At 38.5% G+C, this 25,096-nt stretch overlaps 3 protein-coding genes across 4 annotated transcripts in view; all 3 read left to right on the top strand.

Annotated features, from left to right (window-relative positions):
• The first annotated feature begins 1,731 nt into the window (after nucleotides 1-1,731).
• scrt1b (scratch family zinc finger 1b) lies at nucleotides 1,732-23,096 on the top strand. 2 transcript variants are annotated; one of them, XM_089117785.1, is made up of 2 exons: nucleotides 1,732-1,862; nucleotides 20,837-23,096. In XM_089117785.1, the coding sequence occupies exons 1-2, from the start codon at nucleotides 1,838-1,840 to the stop codon at nucleotides 21,559-21,561; spliced, it is 750 nt and encodes a 249-aa protein (XP_088973911.1). In that variant the 5' UTR covers nucleotides 1,732-1,837; the 3' UTR covers nucleotides 21,562-23,096. The 2 variants fall into 2 exon arrangements, with proteins under 2 accessions (XP_088973911.1, XP_039536099.2); XM_039680165.2 differs by lacking the exon at nucleotides 1,732-1,862 and adding an exon at nucleotides 19,408-20,057.
• dgat1b (diacylglycerol O-acyltransferase 1b) overlaps nucleotides 1,781-25,096 on the top strand; it is a 119,282-nt gene continuing 95,966 nt past the window's right edge. The window contains exon 1 of the mRNA XM_089117779.1: nucleotides 1,781-1,862. The gene's annotated coding sequence lies outside the window, so the exon portion shown is untranslated. The remainder of the gene's footprint in view (nucleotides 1,863-25,096) is intronic.
• Nucleotides 1,794-25,096, top strand: part of gpr20 (G protein-coupled receptor 20) — a 127,968-nt gene continuing 104,665 nt past the window's right edge. The window contains exon 1 of the mRNA XM_089117782.1: nucleotides 1,794-1,862. The gene's annotated coding sequence lies outside the window, so the exon portion shown is untranslated. The remainder of the gene's footprint in view (nucleotides 1,863-25,096) is intronic.

Genomic DNA, 25,096 nt, shown 5'->3' with positions numbered 1-25,096 from the left:
TAACTTGAATCAAATATGATGTTCTTTAAACATTGTATCAATTTACCTTACTCATTATTAGAACAAAATTATAATACCCTAGTTTAAATCTTTGGGGTCGGTAAGATTTTTATATGTATCTCATGCTCACAAAGGCTGATTTAATCACAAATACAGTAAAACCAGTAATATTGTTAATATTATTACAATTAAAATGACTGTTTTAATATATTCTAAAACGCAATTTATTTATTTTATATAATGAAAACAATTAAAAATGTAGAAATAATCAGCTATTGAATTCTGTGACTTTCTTCATGCAGTAAGAAAAAGGAATGATTCGACTTTTGTTTACCATGCTCATAAATATCTAGCTATTAGCTGAGATGGAAAATAATTATTTCAGAAGCCCGTTATAATATGCTGAGACCGTTATTGTTTAGGTAGAGCACAAGCATCCACCTGGCTTTTCATTTCTTCCACCTGTTGGTAGAAATACAACCTAAGATTGATTCTGAAGTACAGTACAGTGTTTGCAGTTGAGAGAAAGCCAGGGTGGTATTGTAATTTCCAAAAGCAAAGTGTTTCCTCATCTGTGTGTCTTTGTGCAGCATATAGAGAACGAGAAGAAAGACAAAAAGAACCCATTGAAGTGAAGTAAAATGACAGTGTCCGTCTGCATTGAAGCCACTAAGGTAAAGAGGACCTGTAGAGTCAAGGCAAGTTCACAATAGCATTCACAACCATCTTAGAATAAGAGGGCACACAGAGAAAGTGAAATAAAAGCAAGATCGAGAGCACCTATTCATTCTGCTACATCCTTATTATTGCCGGCGTAGACTCATCTGGAAGTATTGAACGCTTCAGAGCTTACAGTTACTCAGATGCACTCAGAGGCTGTACAATTGACCTAGTCTTGACTTGTTGAGGTTTACAGCAATTTACTTGTTTATCTTGCATTATCGATTGTTAAAACTATATGGCAAGGATATAAACAAGTGTGTGTACCAAGATAACTTTGACAAATCCAAGTATTTTAACCCTCATTTGATGTTGATATGAATTTACTGCTCTGTTATTTTAATATTCGGTTATGTTTGACATTTGAAAGAGTTTCTATTATGTTGAAGTTCTGATTGCTGCTCGAATCCAATGTTCGTGGCTATGTAATGTAATGTTTATGGGGTTTGTTGTTGTGGGAAGAAGGGGGCGGGAACCGGCGAACATTTAAACATTTTAATAGTAAAATGAACAAATACAAAACAAAAGTATATGCCAGCAGCCCCTCATTGATGACTGCTGTAACGTTACACACAACAGAAACAAAACACATCATAAAATCAGGCCTGTTTCTCTTATGATCTGCCATCGTCGCTCCTCATTTTATGCTTTCGCTCCTCCGTGAGAGACGCGAGACCGGCACGCGCCTCACAGGGGTCTTTCATTATCACTCACGCCACCGGCCTCACGTCGTTCTCACGTCCCTCGCCCTTGATCGTCCTGCTCGCCACAGCCAACTAACTAGAAATTTTGTGTGAAATGAATTTCAAACTCTGGCTAACTGTAGCCAAGTCACTAGGGGGTGCTGCTAAGGGTATGTATAGAGGGTGTAATTTCCTTTTAAATATGCCACTTCCTGTGAGAGGAATAGTTGATTTAATTTATTTATTATATATAAGTGAGTAGCCTAAAAGTCTATAAGTAAGTAGCCTAAAGTAAGTAGCCTAAAAGTCATTCAGTTCCACACTCCATACCAGTTGGTGGCAGTAATGCACAATTTCATTGTGTGCCAACCGCCAAAAAATCTAATAGAAGAAGAAGAAGAAGAGGAATAGTTGCAGTTGCTGAATTGTTTGGCATGGTCGCTGGAAGAACAAGCTCTGGTAGGTTGATTTTAATAAGAAGTGTTTTTATACGTATGATGTTTCAAATCTTTTTGATGTGTTGGCCAAGAGCCAGTGTTGCTTGGTGGAAATGTTAAATCAAATGGGCCAGTTGTACTTAATCTGTTCATTGTCTTGATGTAGTTGGATTGTTTTAGAAGTGAGGCCTAAACGCCCCAATGCTGAGTTTGGCTGGATGAGTGGTGGATACTGAATTATCATCACAGCATGTGGTTGTTGACACTGTCAAAGCAAGTTTTGTTTTTTAAAGTGATTGTTGACAACCCTGTGTTGTATATATTGGGGTGAATGATTCTTGTAGAGAAGTTGCTTTAAAGGCTCTCTCGTTTGGCCATGCGGAGCTGGATGAGCGATGGGCATTAACCGCTGCTGTATTGGGGCTTCTGAAGTTAAAAATAATGCCAAAGGTATTTATTTCTATTGATGTAATGTTGGAGTAGCTGGTCAAGTGGTTCTTAGTTGGAAATGATGTTATGCTGTGGTGCTAGTATTCAATGTTATGTTTAGATGTAATAATTCCAGTTGTTTTAAGGAGAGTGTGTTTTTTGTTTTATTTACTGTTGTTTTTCTGATTTGTCCTGTGCAACCGACCACTGTTTTTCCCTACCTTTATTTTTGGTTTTGTGTGTGTTTTTTTTTGGCGGGGGGGGGGGGGGATGGCCCATGACTAATCAGTTGTACTTTTTATATATGGTTGATTCTGTGTACTGCAACCAGGTCATTATCTGCAGCTGTGATGCAGTTATTTTGCCTTTATTCATTTATTTGGATAGCCGAGCGGGAAACCCTCTAGTGACTTGGGATCTCCTACCCAGACTAAATTGGAGTGGCGTAGTCAAGTGCAGTTACACGACACCCCTGCCGCCTTAGAACATAATGTTAGCCTTGTAGACGCAAGAGTGATTTCTCTGTTTGCATTGTTCCGGATAAGTGGGTGTGGCTTGTGGAGTTTTTGTGCAATGTGGTGCATTGTGGGAGTTGTTGTCTTGCATACAAATGTGCCCCTCGTTTATTTTCTGTCTTTTCTCGGTCAAGAGGGCACCAAATTCAAAAATTCTTTTACATTTTGACTACATATATGAACCACTTTCAATAAAGATTATTGTTGAAATGGGTGAAATGCTCCTTTAAAAAACACAGTTTTCAGTTCATTCAGTAGCCTATGTTCCTACTGCTCATTTACTCACCATTTAATTAATAACTCTTCATAGTAAAAGTCTTTACTCCTTCCAGCTGATTCTGTATCACCAGAGCTGCTTAAAACCTGCTGCTTTCTCCACGGATCCGTTTAAAAATCATTAGGATGCTCTTCGGCAGTTTTTCTACTGACACTTATGTTAATCAGTGCTGTTAATGTAACCCTATTTAGATGCTGAGATGACACAGGAGGCTTACCGCCACTGAAGTTGACATCTCATTGACTTTTGCAGGCCTGTGTCCTTCTTTCTTTTACCTAATCACCCTGGGTTGGACAGCCAGGATTGTTTTCATCTGGAAATGGTGCATGCAGCTGTTGATGATATAGTTTACACACAAATAAGCACACACGCTATGACACACTCTACATTAGCGATGTGACCTCTTGTGGAAATAAAGGGTGGGGGGTTGTCATCTTATCTGCAAATGTGTTATTGAAGAAGCAGTCTGGGTAAAAGTCATAGGCACGTGATAGGCTGCAAGAACACGTCCAAATACATTCTGATCACTTAGATGCCTGAATTTTGTATGTAACATTGATGTGCATTACCATTCAAATGTTTGGGGTCAGTAAGATTTTTTTTAAGGATGCCTTACATGAAGAAAAAAAAGTCTTAAAAAAAATCTAATACAAAGACTCCTGAAAAATGTATTGCATAGATTTTTTTTTATCCAAAATGCTTTCATCGAATGCAACTTACAAAAAAGGAATGCAATGATTCATCTTGCATGGAGAGAGAGAGAGAAAGAGAGTGTGTGTGTGTGTGTGTGTGTGTGTGTATTTTCTAAACTGATAATATAATGTTTAAGTCCACTGTTGATGAAGAAATGTCATAAGGATCATTATAAAAGGTTTATGAAATAACTAAAAAGTAGGTAATCCAAATTAGCAAAAAAACAAACAAACAAAAAAAACCCCCGAAGGGCTAGGCATAAACAGGACAATGAATGGGAACTAAAGAGGAACTAAAATAGTGCTGATGAACCAAATGCAGACAAGTGTGCTAATTAATCAAATGATGAATAGCCATGGTAACTGAAGACAAATGGAAACAGTAAACTAAGATAACCAAACTAAAAGAACTTGAAAATGAAACTAAGACAAACTAAACTAAATGTCAGTATGACTGATAAATATTTCTTGAGCAGCAAATCAGCATAATAATTTCTGAAGGACCATGTGACACTGAAGACTGGAGTAATGATGCTGAATATTCAGTTTTGGCATCACAGAAATACATTTTACATTTAAAATGAAACAAAAAAAAGTTATTTAAAATTATAAAATTTCACTATAGTATTGTTTTTACTGTATTTTTGATCAAATATATGCAGCCTTGGTGAGCATAAGAGACTTTTTTTCAAAAACATAAAAAAAACTTACTAACCGCAAACTTTTGAAAAACAGTTTATCCTTCACTGTAAAATGAAAAGACTGTGTATTGTAAAGTATTGGTGAGAAACCGTTTTCTAGGTGTCTTCGTAAGGTACATGCAAAAAAAAAAAAAAACATTTTAACCCCCAGTTTAGTTACAAACAAAAAACGGTACTTTTAAGTGAACAACTATAAACCAGTTCTTTAATTTAAATAGATAGTGGTTGGCGTCATACAGTATAATTCTTAAATATCTATTATATGTAAACAAAATGAAACGGACAACTGAAATATGTGCAAATGAATCGGAATGAAAATGAATCAGAATTAGGGAATTTGATTTGATACCCAGTCCGATTTATAAATTATTTTTTTAATCAACTTATGAATTCCCAGAAATAAGCATTTTAGTCAATAAATATTTTTTTGATTATATCTAAGGCTTATTTGAATCTCTTTTAATCCATTGTATGACATTGCGGTGCCTTGGAAGCCCATTGATTGGGCAGCTGCCTAAGATTTGGGACACAGTCAGAGTTGTAATTTTTGCAGCAGGGCTTCATGGATATCAGCACAAGGGAGCTGCACACTTCTGAGGGCTAACAGAGTCAAACTAGCTGTGACCCGATGTATCTTGCACACTCATTACCAACGCATTCTCACCCCAAGGCGTCACCTTTGACCATGCTTCCATATTTGACGTTTTAGGCGCCCTTTAGCGTCACTTACATGACGCGATCCTACGGCGTCATATGACTGACGCTAAAGGAAAGCGTCTGTTAGAGGACGCGGTTAGGTTTAGGTGTGGGGTGGGGGTAGGGTACACGTGGTCCTAGGGCGTCGAGAATGGGCTGTCATTACTGTCACAACGTTGTTGTTGGGTTTTTTTACTATACAGTATAATTTTGACCATGCCATTTGCAGTGTATTTGGAATATGTTCACTGCTTGCAGGTTGTTCTAAATAATGAATGATTAAATATAGGAAGCCGATGATTATCAGACAGATTTTAATTGCATTTAAAGTCATTGCTTGAGATGTTGTGCAGGTTTTGTTGTGGTACTTGACGAAGCTTCATCATGTAATGAAATTCATCCATTCATGTCCATCTGTAAAAATTACTTAACATCTGTCAAAGCTCAACAATTATCTTTCTTTATTGAGCAATGCACAGTGAATGGAACAAACAGTTCTCTCTCCCTCTCACTCTCTCTATGTGTGTGTGTGTGTCATCCCGCACCATCTGGAATAAAGGTGTTCACAAGTATGCACGGTGCGCTATGGGAAGCTGTTAGATAACCACGCCCTAACAGACAGAAGATTCATATGATCCTTCAAGAGCCCATTTAATCATCTGCTCTGCTGATAAGAGCCCAACTTTCACACCGCACCTCTAAACCGAGTAATGACACGTGGTGGCGCATCTAATTATAACACACCTTATCAAGGTTAAATGTTTTTATAAGATGTACACAGATGTTTATAATTTTGATTAATTGCTTCGACTAATTCATATTTAATCAGTTTCAAAATCTCGTACATTCCCAAAAAAGCTAGTGATTCACTGATGATTAAAAAGAAAATATCCAGGCTGGGAGACACAGAATGTTTTAAATATGGCTGTTTTGAGTCTGTCTTAGCATTTAATTATCAGCCAGTGTATTTCTGTTCATTATCTTGACTGATTTCTCCATCCAGATTCACAGTGTGTGCATAAACAGCATTCTGAACAACACCTCTGTTTGTTCATCATAGTCTTGCTTTAATCAAGCCAATCATTCATCAAGGGAATTGCAGAGTGATAAACTCAGCATACGATCCCAGTCCAAACATGAAATGTTTATGAGGGCAGTGTCTCGCTGCAGCACAACATTTGGAAAGCCCTGGCCTCTGAAGTAAAGCCTCTTTGGTTTGCAATGGCCTTAGTGTCACACACACATACATAGGATGTTGTCACCATGACAGAAAACTCTGTGGTTGTAATGTTCATGATAGTAGTATAGTAATTTAGCAGATGCTTTAAGAGCGACACGCATTACAGGAACAATCCCGCTGGAGCAAGCTGAGGTTAAGTGCCTTGCTCAAGGGCACAGCGGCGATATCTCATGGATCACCTCTTGCATGAATCTAACTTTCTTTTAGTGACCAGGGCTGCATTTTCAAAAAGCATTGTGAGCTAAATTAATTGTAGAAAACATGGGTGGCAATGGTCTTCACGATTCAGTTTTGGGAAACCCAGTCCAGGCCTATATCATATGCCATAAATTGGTATGTTCAGATGGATTATTATATTATATAATTTACCACAATTGTTTACATTTTAATTATAATACAGATGTCAATTGACTTCAGAATGATGCAGTCTGTCTTGGATGGAATTAGCATAGTATTTAATAAACAAGTATGCAATAAGATAGAGAGATGTAAATAAAGAGCATTTACATGTCGAGCAAATTTGCAGGCAGATTCTTTGTGGTCCGGCTTAGTGTTGTTAGAAAGCTGAGGTCAACATAAGTTCAACATATTTAGTTGATTCCACAGTGCACACACAGTATGAACATCCGTGACCGTTGTGATGGAGTTTGTCAGAGCTCAGAGATTGATTTCAGATCAGTCAGTAATTTGGCTGTAATCCTCACACACAAGCGTGCTGAGCTCGGCCACAACTGCAGCTGAACTCTGGGTTTGTCTTTACTGCTCATAAACTGTTCATCTTGTTTTAACCTTGATGTGATGATTCTCTCCCTCGAGATAAACATCACAAAGCCAGTCCACACCAATATGGCATCAAGTCTGTCCTGCTATCAATCTCAGAGAGGGGTTATCTGTGGAGGAGAGCTCATCTGCCCCATTCTTCTCCATCTGAAGTCTACCTCACTGCACTTATAGTCTCCATCACACACTTAGAGGATAATGAGAATTTTTTTTTTCTTTGCCTATTGTTTTTTTTTCCCCCATCGTATTTCCCAGCTAGAGGGAAAAACAGAGCGAGAGAGACAAGACACTCGGATTGATGTACAAGTATTTAGTAGAAGCTTTTTTTTTTTTTTTAGTAGAAAATTGTACTCTTATTCTTTGTCTTTATTTTTTGTGACATCATGGACAAAAGCAGAGGAATGAATATTTAATCTATCCAGTGTTTGATACATTATCATTTGTAGCATGAAATAGTAAAAGCATGTTCTGACATTGTGTTTTAGCCATGCTTTTGTCTTTCCACACTGACAGTGAAAAATCTGCATGATGCAACACAATCACACCCAATCAGGACATTTAACGTTTAATTTATTTTGCACCACTAGTGTTGATCAATATGAAAGAGAATTAATTGCTTGTCGCATTTTCTTGTATTGTAAGTTATTGTATTGGTAAAGTGCTAACCAGAAATGCCTTTATAGAGTCATTTGAACTGTTTATTCATCTTTGTTTTAAAGTTAAAGTGACTATTTTTTAAAATACATTTTTCAATTCATGCAGCTACCGCTACAAGTAATATTACTCCTGTGTCTTCTGAATAATAAGGCAGTGCAGCTATGCCAACTCATAGACCGTCTGCCAGTGTGTTGAATAAAGTCAGATGAACTAATTATCTCTTCCAGACTTCATACTTAAGAGCAAAGAAGGCCCTGCTCTCAGACTCCAACAGAGAAAAGATAAACTTCACAATTACACACACAAACACGCTCATGCATAGATTCATCTGTAGGATCATTGGTGCACAGCTCTTGAATATTAGAGAGATCCTTCTCATATACTCGTAAATAGCTTTCTTCCCTTTAACTCTGTGGCTGATTATCTTCCATCATTGAGTGCAGGATGGTTGGTTTTGTTGGGTGAGAAAGGGTCTTGTACTCAGGGGAATAGATTCAGAATTAACATGCTAATCAGAATAATTCACTTGACCTTGTACTCTTTGTCTACAGGGTTAGAGTTCCATGCCAAGTCATGTCTATTTCCAAATGCGTTGTTTCCCTCCCCTCTACTTTCCTCTCTGTCTTTTTTCCCCATCATGATCTGTTAATTATATGGTCTTTGTCTGGTGTATGTTGATACATTGTGCTCAGCCATTCACTGTGGCCGGCCGGTCTGATTCATTCATATGAGGAAACAATGGTGCGGTGCATGTATAATCAGCTTTCTGCGCTGGTGAGCTTTAATAGGTCAAACGCAGAGGGTGATAGGGACGTACCCAAAGCTTCTTCTGAAGAGTAAATAAAAGACATTTTCATGGGTCTCATTAGCATAGCAGTGTGGATAACGTCATGATGTTTCGGTTGGGATGCAATATATCGGTACAATATTTTTTTTTAATATCGATAATGGAGCCTTTTTAAAAATTTGTATTCGTGTTGGTCTGTGTTAGGTATTTAATTGTCCATACCGAGCGGTTACGACTTTTACTATCTCTAGATGGTTAAGTTTGATCGTAGTCTCGACACTCTGCCAGAACCCAGCGAGGAGCTCTGGCGGGGCCAATCCAAGGACCTCACTAAACCACCCAATCTGTAGCGATGGGCAGTGTGTACAAAGGGCCGGGGCTCAACGTCAGCGGGTTCAGCGGGTTACCGGACGCCGACCACTCGGGGCTGCGTAACTAGTTAGCATGCCGGAGTCTCGTTCGCTATCGGAATGAACCAGACAAATCCACCAACTAAGAATGGATTTGTCTGGTTCTACGGAAAGGAGTGACAGATTGATAGCTCTTTCTCGATTCTTTGGGTGGTGGTGCATGGCCGTTCTTAGTTGGTGGAGCGAACGAACCAATAATATATGAGACTCCGGCAAGCGGTCGGCGTCCAATTCTTAGAGGGACAAGTGGCGTTCAGCCATCCATCAACGAGGAATTCCCAGTAAGCGCGGGTCATAAGCTTGCTTTGATTAAGTCCCTGCCCTTTGCACACACCGCCCGTCGCTACTACTGATGGGGTGGTTTAGTGAGGTGAGGTCCTTGTATCGGGCCAGCCTGAGATCCTCACTGGGTTCTGGTGGACCATCGAGAAGACGATCAAACCTTCGGGCCGGCTATCCAGGGCCAATCAATGTCCTGCGGCGCGGCGGGATTCTGAGTTAGAGGCGTTCAGTCATAATCCCGCAGACGGTAGCGTCGCACCAGTGACTCCTCAGTCAAGCACACGACATCAGTAGGGTAAAACTAACCTGTCTCACAACAGTGTCATTTTTTTCATACTGTACATTATAATGTTGTGATGCCTAAATTTACTTGTAGCATGTATAGTAGTGGTATATTTGAGTTTTTAGTCTTTTCAAGTTAAAAATCGAACTTTGATATCTGACAATATTCTGCTTCACATTGAATGCATAAAGTGGGAAAAATGCGTGTATACACATACATTATATGTTGAATGTATCTGCACAAAATACACTGCAAATAGGTCCAAATGACTTATCACTCTTAAAGTGCAGCATATCTGCCATGTTTTATAGTGTTATGCGTAGGGCTTGACATTAATTTGGCTAGTGGTTTTCAAAACTAACTGGTCACTCAGCAATTTCACTGGCCATAGATAGTTTTGACATCGAAAGACCCTGATCCATTATATTTTTACACATTTGTTTTCTTTCTCAATTGTTTACATTCACTTAAAACATTTACTGACTGTGTTTACATGAATCCTAGCAAAGACCAGCATTTTGACATTTGGCATTTTGTGTGTATTTGACTGTTTAAGCGCAATAAGCAGCGTAAAAGTACTGAGAGGCAGCTTTATGCGCACACACTTTCAGTGTGAGGCGGGTTTGTGTGTCATCTCGCTGTCGGAGAGATGATAGAGCGAGAAATCACAGCTGGTGTCATTTGTCTGTTCTGCAGAAAATTAGTAATGGAAGTGTTATTTCAGCATCGATATGTAAAAATCGACATCACTCACACCACTACATTTCAACTAGTTTATTATTTCAGATGCCTTTTTATATATATATATATATATATATATATATATATATATATATATATATATATATATATATATATATATAAAACACAGTGAAGTGGTTAGGAGTGACGCTGAAATCCACCCATTGGCGGGTGTTAATGTCAAGGCCTGGTTACGCGAAACATTTCTCTCTTGTTACGCTGCATTTTTATCTGAACCCACGGTCCCCTATACCTTTTTTTTTGCAGCATGATTTTGCTGAATCCGTTCAGTAAAATCTCCTGTGTATTATGCCTAAAAAGCCCCTTGCACCCACACATACTCACAAACATACTCTCATACAGTACAATGACAAGCCTCTCCATTATGAAACTATCTCCAGCCAAAGTGTCCAATTATCGGACCTACTCAGCTGAGTCTTCACACATGGAAGGGCACACACTGAGGCCAGCACGGCACAAAATTCAACCTTTCTATTTTTTTCCTCCTTCCTTTCACAAGTTGGGTACACAGTGCGAAAAAGGAGCGTAGAAAAAGAGGCAGAGAGGGAATGAAAGCAAGAAACAGAGAAGAGAATGGGCAAAAATCAAACACCATTTGCATAATGTGGCTTTTGTCCCCATTTTCAGTCTCTTTAACTATCACATCTAATTAGAGCTCCAGACTGCCAGCTAGAGATAGGGCTGTGTGTGTGTGTGTGTGTGTGTGTGTGTTTGGGTCTGTTTTCATGATTGTGTGAGATAAAGAGGCTTTGCTAAGTCCCAGGCTGGCTCATTCCTCTCCCAAGAGACTGCTTATGACAAATAAGATTAATGTAGTCCCTCTGTCACCAGACCGCAGTCCTGCAAATGAAAGGTGACTTTTTCAGCTGGTAGCCGAAGTACATGCTGGTCAGTGCACGCTTGAGCTGTTGGCCATTTGGACCTTGATGGAGACCAGCCAAACGATGGGTCAGACATGGGGTCACAGACTGTTACCCGTAGACTGTGCTCTAATTGCGGTAGGGAATACATCCACTAGAAATCCTGATATAGAAATCTACCGGTACTCTTTGAGAAACCCTGTTCCTGTCTTGTAGCCAAGACACACGTGCCATGGGAAAAGCATTGTGGGGGCACCCTCTGGTCTGTTTGTGTTTTAATGAAATATAATTCTGGACCCATCTGCTTGTCAGAGACTTTGCCAGGTAGGCTATGCTGCTATTTGCAAAACTGGGAATCTGACAATCACATGTTTAGGAAAGTTTTGATTTAAATGTGGTTTTGCAAGTATGATGACTTTTTATTGAAATTTAGGCTTGCGTTTGAGATTGCAGCCATTATGGCAATTTTCAAATATCAGTATTTTTGTTTGCCCTGGGTCTTTTTATTCGTGCTAAGGGTTGACAGCTTGACTGAACAGACGGTATTCAGCTCTTCTATTAGGCGGGGCAACAGCCAATCAGAGAACTTTCAAATAATGCTGTTAGGCCAAACTGACAACCTCAATGTTTAGTTATTGATATATGGATGAGTGCTTTTAAAACTTTCTGCTTTAATATCTGTAACTCTGTGTTCTGTATATCTTATCTCTTTGATACAATTCCCCTACATTTATGCACTAGAATTTAAAGTTGTTTTAGTCGTTAAAGTCTGAATGTACCAGCGTGTATTGTAACAGGTGGGTTTGGATGTAAACAAAACAACAACTGAACGTGTCACATGCACTCTGACTCCGGATTCTGTTCCATTTGCTCACTCTCTCAGGGTACGTTTACAAGACAACAATGTGCTAAAACCGGAAACGTTTTTTCTTTGTACCGATGACAATGTTCAAAGTGATCAAAGCGATCCCCGTTCAATCGACTAATAACTCTGTATTACTTTATCCATTCCCTGTAATCCCAAATTTAGAATGTTCTCCTGTTATATAAATCCCTTTTTTACGCCCTTTAGGTAAATGTCAAATCCTTTGAATGCAAAGCTTGTATATCATCCTTGAGTCTATTGTAAGGAACCTTTATTTTTTCATGTTGACAAAATGTTACATTGTGTTGAGTGTAATTCTTCTGGCAGGATAATTTTATTTCTCAAATTATCTCACCATTTACTGATGCTACAGCAAATGCGAAATTTTCTGTCATATTTGCACGACTGTGATATGAAGTGTGTGCAAAGTAAAAAGTGGATTATTTTATTATTAATATTTTCATTTAAAATGTTTTTGTCGTTTTTATTAGTTTTTTTCCTTTTCTTTTTAAATATCTATATATTTTTTATTCAGTTTATTTTAGTACTTCAGCTTCAACTAAATGAGAAATGTCGAGATTTTTAGTAATACAAATTTTTATAGTTTTGGTTGATGATACCAATGTTCCTGATGTTCATGTTTCTGGATCAACAGCTTTGTTGAACCTGGGGCAACATTCAATCAACCAATCAGATTTGAAGGTTTGCAGTTTATAGCTTTATAGTTTAGGCTTACACCCAGGTTTAGGTGCTTCTATGAGTGTTATTTACAGCTGTTATCATTTCCCTCTGATTTTAGGGATAACTTATGGGTAGGGTTAGGTTTAGGGGTAGGGGTTATGATTACATTTTCGGACAAGAATGATTTTCCAGGATCATATGTGTACCAAGGGAGGAACATGTCTAACTCTGCAAAATCAGGACGTGCAATAATAACCCTGGTGTGTGTCCATGTCTCTTTCACAGTTGTGTCAGATGTTGGCTTATACCCTGTCTACATCCATTTTCAGTCTTTGTGGGTTCATTGGGAAAGTAATGTTACAACATTCCTTGTCTGTTTAGACAATAATTCGATTTTATTAAACATTTATCTGAAGGTTTGAGGAAATTTTAGGTACCAAATGAAACAAGAGAATGCTGATACAGATTAAGCTAGTTCCCTTTCGATGTCACTCCGAGTTCCATTGGATGACGACGAATGGGGAATAGCAAAACCCCCATTCGTCGTCATCCGTTAACTCAGGGAACGAGGGTTACACCAGTAACCGAGACGTTCTGTAATTTAACATCCAGTAGTCCAGTAGAGTTATAACCCAGAAGTGAATTGTTGAAATTTCAGTTTTGCTATGTGAACCTTTTTTTTTTTTTTTTTTTTTGTACGCAGAGACTTACAAAATCTTTACCTTATGTGCTATGTGGTCATGTAAAATTCCTATTTTGAAGTGGTTAAACTGATGGTGTTCAACTCACCCCTTGTCGCAGCCATTAGGATACAGAATTCAATAGCAAGTTGAACCTAAGGAGGTTTCTTTTGGCAGTGAGTCCACTCTGAGTGATTTGGCTCCTCACAGTGACCAGGGAAAACATCCGAGAGCCTTTCGGTGATCTGCAGGGAGATGAATGCAGAGGGAGATTGCAGGGCATTTGTATGTGTGTGTCTGTTTACGTGTCAGAGTTTGCTATAATATCATCTCTGAGCGGGTGTTAATATCGCTCTCTCCCTTGGCTCTGTGTCTTGTGGTTCAGAAGGATGTAACCTCTGATCACTTCTGACATATCATTGTTTGACTGTCGGCAGAATTAAATGATATCTCTCTCTTCTTTCTTTTCTTCCTCTCTCCAACACGGAATTCCCAGTCTCTGGTATGTTACTCTTTCACAGAAGGGCTTGTCAAGTATAGAAATGCAATTTCACTGATTCAAGGCAATTACCTTGGAGCCTCTTTCCTCATCAGGATGAAGAAACTACAAAGGCACAGATGGAGGCTGACTCTTGTAAAGGAAAGAGCTTCAGGCAAAGATCCGCAGCAGCCCCACTGACACTTGCGTGGTGATGACTTAAATCGCTCAAGCGCTCGAGACAAAGAGGAGGAGAGAATCCTAATTACCCACCATCACTTGCATCATCCTCAATTTGCTGTGAATGTGGGGGGAGAAAGAGGAAAGACAGAGAGTTTGTACATATTACATAGTGTGTGAATTGTAGAGCCACCCACCAACTTTAGTGGAATCTTTGGTATTTGTTTCCCCGGTTTGCCAATGAAGTATGTTTTACTCAAAGAGAGGGCAACGTATGTTTTACTCCTAGGCCAGCATTTCCGGCCTGTTGAGGACTGTACTCAGCAATATTTAGTGTTATTATTGCAACAGCAGGCTGAAGGATACTGTAATATCCAGCAGCCCCCTTTATTTGTGCACTGAAACCTCTGTTGTGCTTGAGTGGACCATTGTCTTGCAAAAGAAATGCATGATATATCAGTACAATAACCATTATTATCTTATATTAGAGATTTATTGTTTAGTTATCATATCGTTAGATATTATACAGAATATTAAATGCATCCTCATTGCCCTTTATTTATTACTTTACCCTTGTCACCATCTAACGCTCACTTAAGATTGATCTTTAAAGACGCTAATCATTTAATAGTACTGTTAAATGTAATCTTTAGCACATTTTTTTTACAAAATAGTAGTTTTATAAATATTTAAATTAATTTGAGTTTTTTTTTCAGAGATGACAAGGATTTAAAATATATAATAAAAAAATAAAATGAAACTTAAATATTTATTTCCTAAATTAATTTAAGTCTTTTAAATTGTAAAAATTGAAGTAATAAGTATGTTATTTGCAATAATTAGGCTACCAGTGTCTGCCAAAATTTCAATATTGGTGCATTTATCTGTATTATCTAAAAAATCTCCTTTCAGATCTGGTGTTTTATACATAGTAGCTGTTTGTTATAAAACAGATGGTTATAAAGCTTTTTATCAAACACACCTATTAGGGGTCCAAGCAACGAAGGTGCTGAAACATCAAGCGTAGCGTTAGTACTGGCAGGTCACGTTATTCAAGACTCTCAGCTGATCCACATCTACCTATAGAAATACAACGCCTATCACTGTACATATATAAGCTCCTTCAGTAGTATTATCAGCAGCTGTTGTGTTTCTCAGGAGCTAATTACCCTCCTCCATCCCCAGCTCCTCTTCTCTCCCAGGCACGATTTGGCATTCTGAATCCCCTTAAATCAGAATAAATTCTCAAATTATGCTGTATTTTAAAATCTTTAATTAATGATATCATGTTGATACATACATGTTGGTTCTGTTTTGTTTACCCTAAGGGGGTTTATTTCCTCTCTTGCTGCTCTTATCCATGCAAAGCTTCATGGAAGCGCTGGGAGTTCTTGCCCAGAACGGAACTATAACACCAATCCAACCTGTGTGCTAATTGTCAATCGCATAGGCCTATTTGACGATAGTGGTCCTGACAGAACCGATTGTATTGTACAGATCATCATCGTCTTCTTTTTCTCCTTCTCCTTATTTATTTATTTATTTATTTATTTATTGCAATAAGAGTGCATGGGCCATAAATCATATAGAGACCAGGATTGTCACGATCATGCAACGCTACTGATGTGCATAGACACAAAGCCGTCTGACAGGTGGCGCTATAATGAGCCAATTTGCATTTTGTACAGAGGTGGGAGTAAGTCACTAAATGCAAGTCTCAAGTCAAGTCCAATTCTTAACATTGCAAGTCAAAGTCAAGTCATTCTGTTGTAAGTCAAGTCAAGTCATACTCTTTGTCAAGTCAAGTTCAGTCGAGTCGCAATTAAGTTTTTTTTTTTTCAGGCTAAAACATTTTTCAGGCTAGCCAATTTTCAGGCTAGTTTTACACATTTTTTTTGAACTCTGGGACTTTTATTACTTTATTTAGACATAGATGGCTGATGAGTTACAAAAATAAATAAACTTAAAAATATCATATCATTAAGAACCATTTTAAATGCTCTAAAATAAAATAAATTAAATTAACACAAGTAAACAAGAATTAATAAAACTTTTCATATCTTGGAAATATATACAGTATATATATATATATATATATATATATATATATATATATAAAGATACTGCATTCTAAATTAGTACTGTATGCCAAAGTTTGAATGTTCTTACTCTAAATATCCAGGGGATTTGATCCCATAACACAAAATATTATATGGAGATTTTTTGAAAACAAATCTAATCATTTAAATGATTTAAACCTGGTTATTTATTTTAATATGTGGGTCATTCTCAACTACTTTCTATATTACTTTCTCCCGCCTGCAACATTTATGTTTCGTCCCACTCCCGTCCGCAAAAAGATTTTTTTCTGTACGTCCAAATTTTAATTTAGCCTACATGTCGCCACCATACACATCCGCATAAATGCTCCTGATAAATTATTTGTTATTAAGGCATTAACACACAAACAATTGTTACAACAAAAAGCAAGCAGCTCCTGCGCTGCGTGCATGGTTTGGCATGACTGTGTGCTCCCTTAATAATTCCTAAACAACTGACAGTTCATCGCAATATTACACATCTGTTATTATCAATGAAGCTTTCATAATATATACACTTTGTTTGTTATAATTGGAGGATTTGCCAGCATACAGAATTCAGCACTGAACAAAAAGAGTGGACTAGTCTCAAGTCGAGAAAATTGAGACTGGAGTCTGACTCGAGTTAAGTCATATGATTTGAGTCTCTTACCTCTGATTTTGGATCATAACTTTTAGAACCCTAAAAAAATATTTTCCATCAGAATCCCTACATAACGTCTCCTATAAAATTTTTCTGCCATTTAGAATTTTTCTGAGAACTACTATTTCAAACTCCTCCTGGGCCGTTGGTCTGACCTTTGCCAAAATAGGCCCACAGCAGTGTGAACAAAAAGCTATCAAAAGAATTTGGCATTTTTAGACCTATAAGTTAATTCATTTGTCAGGCAGCACCAATTTGTATGCATTGATCTATAGCTGCTGAACGCAATGCCCAAGCTTAACAAAACTTGATATGCAAAGACAAAAGGACATTCTGAGAATACAACACACGTTTTGTAAAATTCCACCAATGATCCATGAAGTTGATAAATGCATCAAAATGACTTGGATACCAGCAGCCAATCAAATTTTATAACATCAAATCTGAATGGCCTACTATTACAAAAATATATATATTTCTACATCTTGTGGTAATGTATATGTGTACTGCTTTTTGTGAAAATTATCCACAAGCTAATAACTTTTTTTTTGCAACAGTTAAAGCCTTGAGCTGCAAATCTTCACATTTATTCGAAATGGTCCTATCCATGCGTTTAATCTAAATTTAAAAGTTGAATATAAGTCCACACATAGAGTAAACTACACATATGACCAAGCTCTAACTTTCAGTAAAGATATAGCTATAAAACCACTTCATAAGATACATTTCAATTGGATCACTAATCATTCACATAGGCCATTGCTTGGACCCGGGTGATTGCTGCTTGCGGCAATCTATATTGATTTCTTTGTTTCTATGTGTGTACACTTTATGTTAATTCAATTGAATGTACTTAAGATGACCTAACCAGCTAGAATCAGGATATTTGGTATGATTTGACCTGAAAACCCAGATTACAGATTAAACTGATCCAGTTTAGTGCTGAACTGACAGAACAGGATACAGTATATGTAAGCTCTGATCCTCTGATTTTAGGAGTGAACAAACTGCTTGAAGACCAAACTACTGAATTTGCATCAACAAACCAAACACTTTTCTCATTTCTTTCTTGTAGTGATTTTGAGTTCCCCTATGCTGCTCCAGTACCCCCCACCCCCCACCCCCAATTCCCGGCTTGTTCCCACTAGGCTCCATCTGCTCATGGAGGGGGCCACAGCAGCTGCAAAGCCTGAATCGTGTGCTCCTCTGTGCTTGCCTGCTTGCCACTGCACACGAGCACCAGCTGTAAACTAGCCTACGCAACCTATAGCACTACTGCTAAAAATCAGAAAGTCGCAGGCAGGTGATTAGTTATAGCACAGAGTGGATGGGATTTTAGATAATACTATAGTTAAACATGGAAATAGGCATGTTTAAGAGTACTTTATGTCTGAAAAACTTACTTTATATTCTCAAATAATTGAATCCAGCTCATAAGGTTATATGGTTAGGTTCAAGAATATTGTCTTCTGGCCTCTATATTTAGTTTTTTTTTTCTTTTTTAATCATTGAGGACTTTAACTTTTCTGTTGCACTGCCAAAAGAACAAGATACTGTAAAAATAACATCTTTATTTTCATTCCTTCAAGCAATATACATAATGTAATTTAAAGAGTTTTCTCAAGTTTTCAAGTGTAATGAACTTCGGCAACACTTTGTTCCAATTTAAGCGGTTTGAGCCCTTTTGAATCAAATAAATTACTAATTTTGCTAACTGGAAGGAATATATTGACTAAAATTTGTAAATCTGTTGCAAAACCACTTTGAAGGGTTTTGTGGAGTTTGTGGATGCATTTTGTGAACGCTTCAGAGCAGAGGGTTTGAAAATCAAAGTTTAAGTTAAATGCTATTATCTATTATCTGCTATTATCCTTTTAAATAACTTTTGAAATAAGACGCAATATTATCTTTGCTTCACTTTGGAGCATAAAATGTGCCTTTCATAAACCTAACCCCAGTGATACAAACCAAAGAGATAGGCAGTTTATTAGTTATGATAGGAGGGACTAGATGGGATTTTAAGTAATTCTGATTAAACAATAGGCTATTAGTGCATGTTTAAGAACAGTTTAAAAAAAAAAAAAACTTATTTGTTTTGAAAAACAGCAAGAATATTTTTTTTCTATTTTGGACAAATGACACAACAAATATATATATAAAGCAAATGCCTATTTAATAAATAGTAATAAATTACTATTTAATATAATAAATTTATTAAATAAAACAAATTGCAAGACATTGCTGTGTATAATATTTCAGGTGAAGTCCCATGCAAGCTTTCAGAGTAGAGGTGCAGAATACGACTAAAGGAAACAGGAACAGACCAAGTTGGTGTAACTGTTATTTTGTATTGACTTATTCAGTTATAGATCGACGGAATGAAAAACTAAAAGGTTCTTTCAAATATACCAAAAAATATATGTGAAAATATATACATGTGATTCACTTTAATTTAAGAAATGCGAATTTTCTAAGCCTGGATGACGCTCAATATTGTCGTAACTCGACTTTTCCAAACAATACATTTTATATTCCTCAGAAACGTGGCGGGCGCCGTGAATGTGGGGAAAAAAGAGAGAGTAACAGCATCAATAAATCATTCTCGTCCAATGTTGTTCCCGGGAGATTTCTGATGGATGAAATTAAGCACTTCCATCTCCATCTCCCACCTGATCGCGCGCTTATAAATCCCAGCAGCTGATCAGCAGAGCTCAGACATCAAACCGACACCGCGCGAGCAGAGGAAGCAGCGGACACCTCTCCCTCTCTCTCTCTCTCTCTCTCTCCCCTCGCTTTCACAGCAACAACAACAATAGCTTCTCCGGAAACCTGCACGCATTTAAAGCTGCCCATTTTTGGAGCGCTTCCATTTGGGTCTAAGCGCACTTTGACACTCGGGCTCGGGGAGGCGGATCTGCTGCTGTCCAGTGCTGAAGTTGCATTTCGCCTGTGCAGAACGGATCGTGCACAGCTGAAGCAACGGAGCTTCCTCGTCTTTCCTCCCGCTCAGGTGACTTTCAGCCCTACAGGACCAACTCTTCTATTGTGCGGTGGATAAAGAGAGGATAACGTGCTGGAAGAGGATTTCAGCTCTGCGCTCTAAACATGCCAAGGTCTTTTTTGGTGAAAAAGCTGAAGCTAGATGATTTCTCATCCACGGAACTTGAGAGCGCGTACGGCAGGTCCAGGACCGATCTTAGCTTTCGGATACACGACAAAGGTAATTGCAAAGGAATGCATATGTTATTTTTTTTGTTTGTTTATTTAGCACACTTTAGCCAAATCCAACCATAGCGAGATTTTCATAGAGGTTCATTTACTGTATAAATGAAACTCTGCAGGAAGAAAGTAGATATCCACTTAAAGGATTGGGCACCGCTGTTGCGTTGCTTGTGATTTATGTTAAACCATAATGGAAAGGCAAATATAATGCCACATGCATGACACATGCCTTCTGAAAATCTGCTGCTGTTAACAACGTGTAACTTCTCAGCAACTTGGAGCCCAGTCACTTCCAGATGAGCTTAGGTGTTTTGTTTATTCTGCAAATCAAAGAAACGCTTAGTCCAGCTGCACACTGTGCTAATAGTGGTGCCTTTAGAAAGGGGTAATTAATCTCCCACTGTAAGAAAAAAAGTGCTATCTGTGCTCGTACTGTAAGTCCACAGTAAATGCGGTATCCTTCACAGCTCCATGGCTTTGTCCTGAAATAACTCTGGAATAATGGGAAGTCAAACTGACATGTGTTCTATTTGAAAATTCCTGCAGTGAATGGTCATTAAGTCTAATTGTCTTCAAAGAGAAATGCTGAATTTGTTGAACATTTTAATGAATCTCAAAGAGCAGCACTGGCACAATCTGGTTGCCCGTCGCCTTTTGCCAAGGTGGAGATAAATTGAGCGGAAAAGTGGCCGTTGCACCGCCGAACCCCATTGTCCTCACTCGAGTCCCTTGTGAATATGAATAATTGAATAAAAGATCTTGTTCTCTCCACGCTAGGCTACATCAGTGACTACATCACCCCGGCCGTTTATGATGGAGAAAGTGACGGTGGCACTAAAGTACCTTCCCCGGGACCCATCTATGACAGCAACCACAGTGACTACGGAGCACCTGACTCGGACCAACCGGACAGCCCGCAGTCAGAGATCACGTCCGGGTACATCAACGGTGACAATGCGGTGAGCGAAGGTTACACCGTGGACGCTTTCTTCATCACGGATGGCAGGTCCCGTCGGAAGGTGATCAGCAGCTCACGGACCCTCCAGAGGCACACGTGCAACGAATGTGGCAAAACCTACGCGACGTCTTCCAACCTGAGCAGGCACAAACAGACGCACCGGAGCCTGGACAGCAAGATGGCCAAAAAGTGCCCGACATGTGGGAAAGTGTACGTGTCCATGCCAGCCATGGCCATGCACCTGCTCACCCATGACCTCAAGCACAAGTGTGACATATGTGGGAAAGCGTTCAGCAGACCTTGGCTACTGCAGGGCCACATGCGCTCTCACACGGGCGAGAAGCCCTTTGGATGTGCACACTGTGGGAAAGCGTTCGCCGACCGCTCCAACCTGCGGGCGCACATGCAGACCCACTCCGCGTTTAAGCATTACAAATGCAAGCGATGCAACAAAACTTTCGCACTCAAGTCCTATCTGAACAAGCACTACGAGTCGGCGTGCTTTAAAGGCGCGTTCTCGCCGCTCGCGTCCGTCGAGGCGTGACTTCCGGTCTGTAAACGCACACTCCCCCCCTTCCCGTCACGTGTTAGGATGATTACGCTATCTTACCCAGTTATGTCTCATAATCAAAATGAAACCGAATAATAGCACAATTTTATCAATTTTTTTCTGTTTCTTTTGCAAAGTTGACCTTAAAGGAATATGGGACCTTCGCATGCACTTCAGCAACCATGTCCTTAAATGACATTCAGACAATTCACCTCGACGCCGTGCGCAACACTTGACTATGACTGGCATCGAATGAAGGTTTGAGTGACACCATGTTCCTCATTAAAATAAAACTCTTTTGTATTGTCAGTGGATATTATCACACTGCTGCAAGTGGCCCAAACGTATTCACAATCGAGGTAAACCGGTATTTATTTATTTATTTAGTTTTTTTTAAATATTTATTATTTGTTTGTTTTAATTACTTCATCTAGGATGTATGATTCTCTATGATGCACTGAAAGTGTGATATTTTTTTTTTTTTTTGGACATTTTTCTTTCTGAATAATGTTGCCTTTTGGGTTACACCAGTCTTATTAACACGCCAAAGCATTTAGATCCATGGTAATAATTGAAGAAAAAAAATTTTTTTTGTTTGTTTGTTTGTTTTGATTATCTTTTTGTATACCTACATACTGCATGCAAAATGAAAAGAAATCTATGCCAATACCACAAAGCTTATAATTTTGCCAAAATGTAGAGATAGTATCAGGGGGAAATATTTCTAGGGGTTCTCTTAAGAATATAAAAAGCAATAATCATAATGCATGGTATTTTTGAAAGTAATAAAGTATTACCTATAGCAGTTTTTTCTAAATCAGGTACGTTTTGATCCAATACTCTTAATAAACATTTAAAAATGCCACATCAGGGAAAATGCCAATGTAGAGTTTAGTGAGACTAAATCCATAAGTCTAAACCATCTTCCTTTGCTCTCTGCTTATGCACTGCCTGCCTCGAATTTAACGTAGATTTAGGATGTAGGCCCAAAGTGCTATAACTCCACTCTAAGCAATTCAGAACCATTCTCTAGAAGTGTTCAACATGTAATGTTTTTTTTTTTCTTAATGGTTCAACTTAAAGGGACACGCAAGGACAAGAAGGACTTGAGTGATAGGAAGGTGTGCCATCTGCATAGCCGTTCTGTAATGCACTCGCACTGCATTCCCAGCTCAGCTCAGATCTGACACGTTGTTTTCACCAGTTTGGGTGTCCCTGAGTTCAAAAGCACTTCATTGTAGAAATCCTTAAAAATTAGCACAAAAACCCTAGATTCAGGTAGATGTTACCTAGCTCAATCTTCCTTTTTTATATATCGAAAGAGGAACAACAGCTCAGTTTGTGAAATGATCTTCATGTAGATACTCATTTGAAGAGGAAAAACCTTTTTACTGTAGATGAATCCACTAAACCTGTTCAAGAAACAAACAAAAAAAATGTCCTGCGACTTTTTGAGCCAATGTTCAAATTATGTAAGCACAAGACACAAGGCATTTTAAGCACTTCATAATAAAGGCAAAGTAAACAAACACAGTCTGTTGCTCATTTGTCCCTGATTATTGCCGTTCCTCTGTGAAATTAGTCTATTAAAGAGCCCAATTAATCTTGGTGAATGAAAATCAATGCACACGCACTGACAAAGCAACACGGGCCAAGAGATGGGATGGGTGAAAACCTGCTATGATTATTTACGGTTCAGTACATCCACTCCGGCAGTAGCAATTGGTTGTTTTTAATGTAGCACCAAACGCTGATAGACTAGAAACAATGGATTGGCAATAATGGAAGTCCAGGGGGAACCATTTCCACAGGTGCTGAGTTTCATTTAAGGTGACATTCTCGCCACACAAACTTCGCTGTATAAGAAAACCGTGTGCTTTTGTTTACCCGAATCAACAGGTTTCATGGTATGTTAACAATCCACATAAATACGTGTTTGTTTTACTGCTTCAAGTGAGGGATGCATTACACTTGAGTTGTGCTTTCGGTGATAAACTGCCAGTGTGTTAGGATGTAATCCACTTCACAAACACGCACTATGAAGTGCTGCTTTTACTGCAGTTCCCCTGTATCTGCTCAGCTCTCGTTCATCGAGGAGCACCAAACTGTCCCGCTCAGGTTAATCTAGCTTGTGCAAACGAGGCCACCAGTGTCATCAATTTGCTGGGAATCATTATCCAAGCATTCTGAGCGTCTGTGCTCTGGTCTCCGGAGCTCTGGGTAATTGTGCTAGCAGGATGGGATCAGCAGGAGCCATTATTTAACCGGAGACAGCTGTGCGAGGGGCCGCACACGTTGATCTGTTTGCTGTTTCGTCCCTGTCTCTCTGCTTTAGGATCACAGCATCCCCTGAGTGATTCCTGTGTCTGCTGTACTCTCCAGGTGCTCCCCGAGGTCCTCTGACAAACCCCATAACTTTCTCTCAAGTCAAGCAGGTTTACTTTTACAGCTGAGACCCAGCTTGATCTCAGAATAAACATTTTTAGAAGTGATTGGATTGGGTTTAGTCAAAGTAACTGCTTATTGGTGACATCACTGTTTTCATTCTGGAAAGCCAGAATCAATATCCATGTTACAATCAGCAATGGCTGAAATTGTGCCGTGTCAACTGATGGATTAGATCAGAGGCTATTAAAGAAAGCCTTGTATTTGAAAACACAGACATTTCAGAGCAGTATTCATGAAAAGAGTTTGTTGATGTACTACAAGCGGGCCAGTTTCTGTACATGCCAACACGCTAATAAGAAAACTCAGCAAAATGCCACTTGTACATTATTATTCTTATTATTTTTTGCTGAATGTTCAAGCCTTAAAAATCTGCATAGTGGTCCTTGTTCTCAATATTCTTCTGATGTTGAGTAATTGACCTTAAGCTTTGAGTATCGCACAATCCAAGTCTTGCTATTCCCTGATAATCTTTTTCTTGTGTTTATTCCCTAAATATTCCCGCTTGTAGTTCTGTGAGAGACTGTCATACCCACATTTAAAAGATATCTTTTTGAATGAGATTTTAGAGCTGTGAATTTGTTTGCACAAATAACAAAAAAAAATTCAGTTTGTTCTTCACAGAGTTACTAAAGGTTTATAGCACTTGGAAAATATTGTAATTCCATTTTTGAATTAAATTATTATGAGTGTGGTCTAATATTTTTGAATATTCTCCGTCGTCAATTGAAACGGCACTACTTTAAAGTTTCTCATATCACCATACTGTTGTTCGGCGGTGAATTTGTTTGGTAAAATTTCAACCTGATCTCACTGGACAATTTAAAGCTACACTGTGTAACTCTTTTAGTTTATTCTTAGCTAAAAACACTTAGTTCTTTCAAAAATATGTGCTCATTAATGTATATTTACTTCGTTCAAGTAATAAAGTATTCTCGTGAGTGTGTAATATGCCATTGAAAATACATATGGGTAAGGGGTTCTAATGTCGGTCGCCATGTTGCCCCTCCATCTTGAAAGTACATTAGCCAAAGAGGGACATACCCGTTCAAGCTTTCACATTTACGTTTGAGTTAACACTCAT

Source organism: Pimephales promelas, chromosome 12 (assembly GCF_988280905.1).
Source record: "Pimephales promelas chromosome 12, fPimPro1.hap1.1, whole genome shotgun sequence".
Lineage (NCBI taxonomy): Eukaryota > Metazoa > Chordata > Actinopteri > Cypriniformes > Leuciscidae > Pimephales > Pimephales promelas.
Note: the sequence above shows the minus strand (reverse complement) of the source record. Positions and strands in the feature narration are given on the sequence as shown.

Coding starts and splice junctions, on each gene's coding strand:
- scrt1b (XM_039680165.2), top strand. CDS start 19,943: ATGCCAAGGTCTTTTTTGGTGAAAAAGCTGAAGCTAGATGATTTCTCA. Junction 20,058..20,836: donor CTTTCGGATACACGACAAAG/GTAATTGCAAAG, acceptor TCTCCACGCTAG/GCTACATCAGTGACTACATC.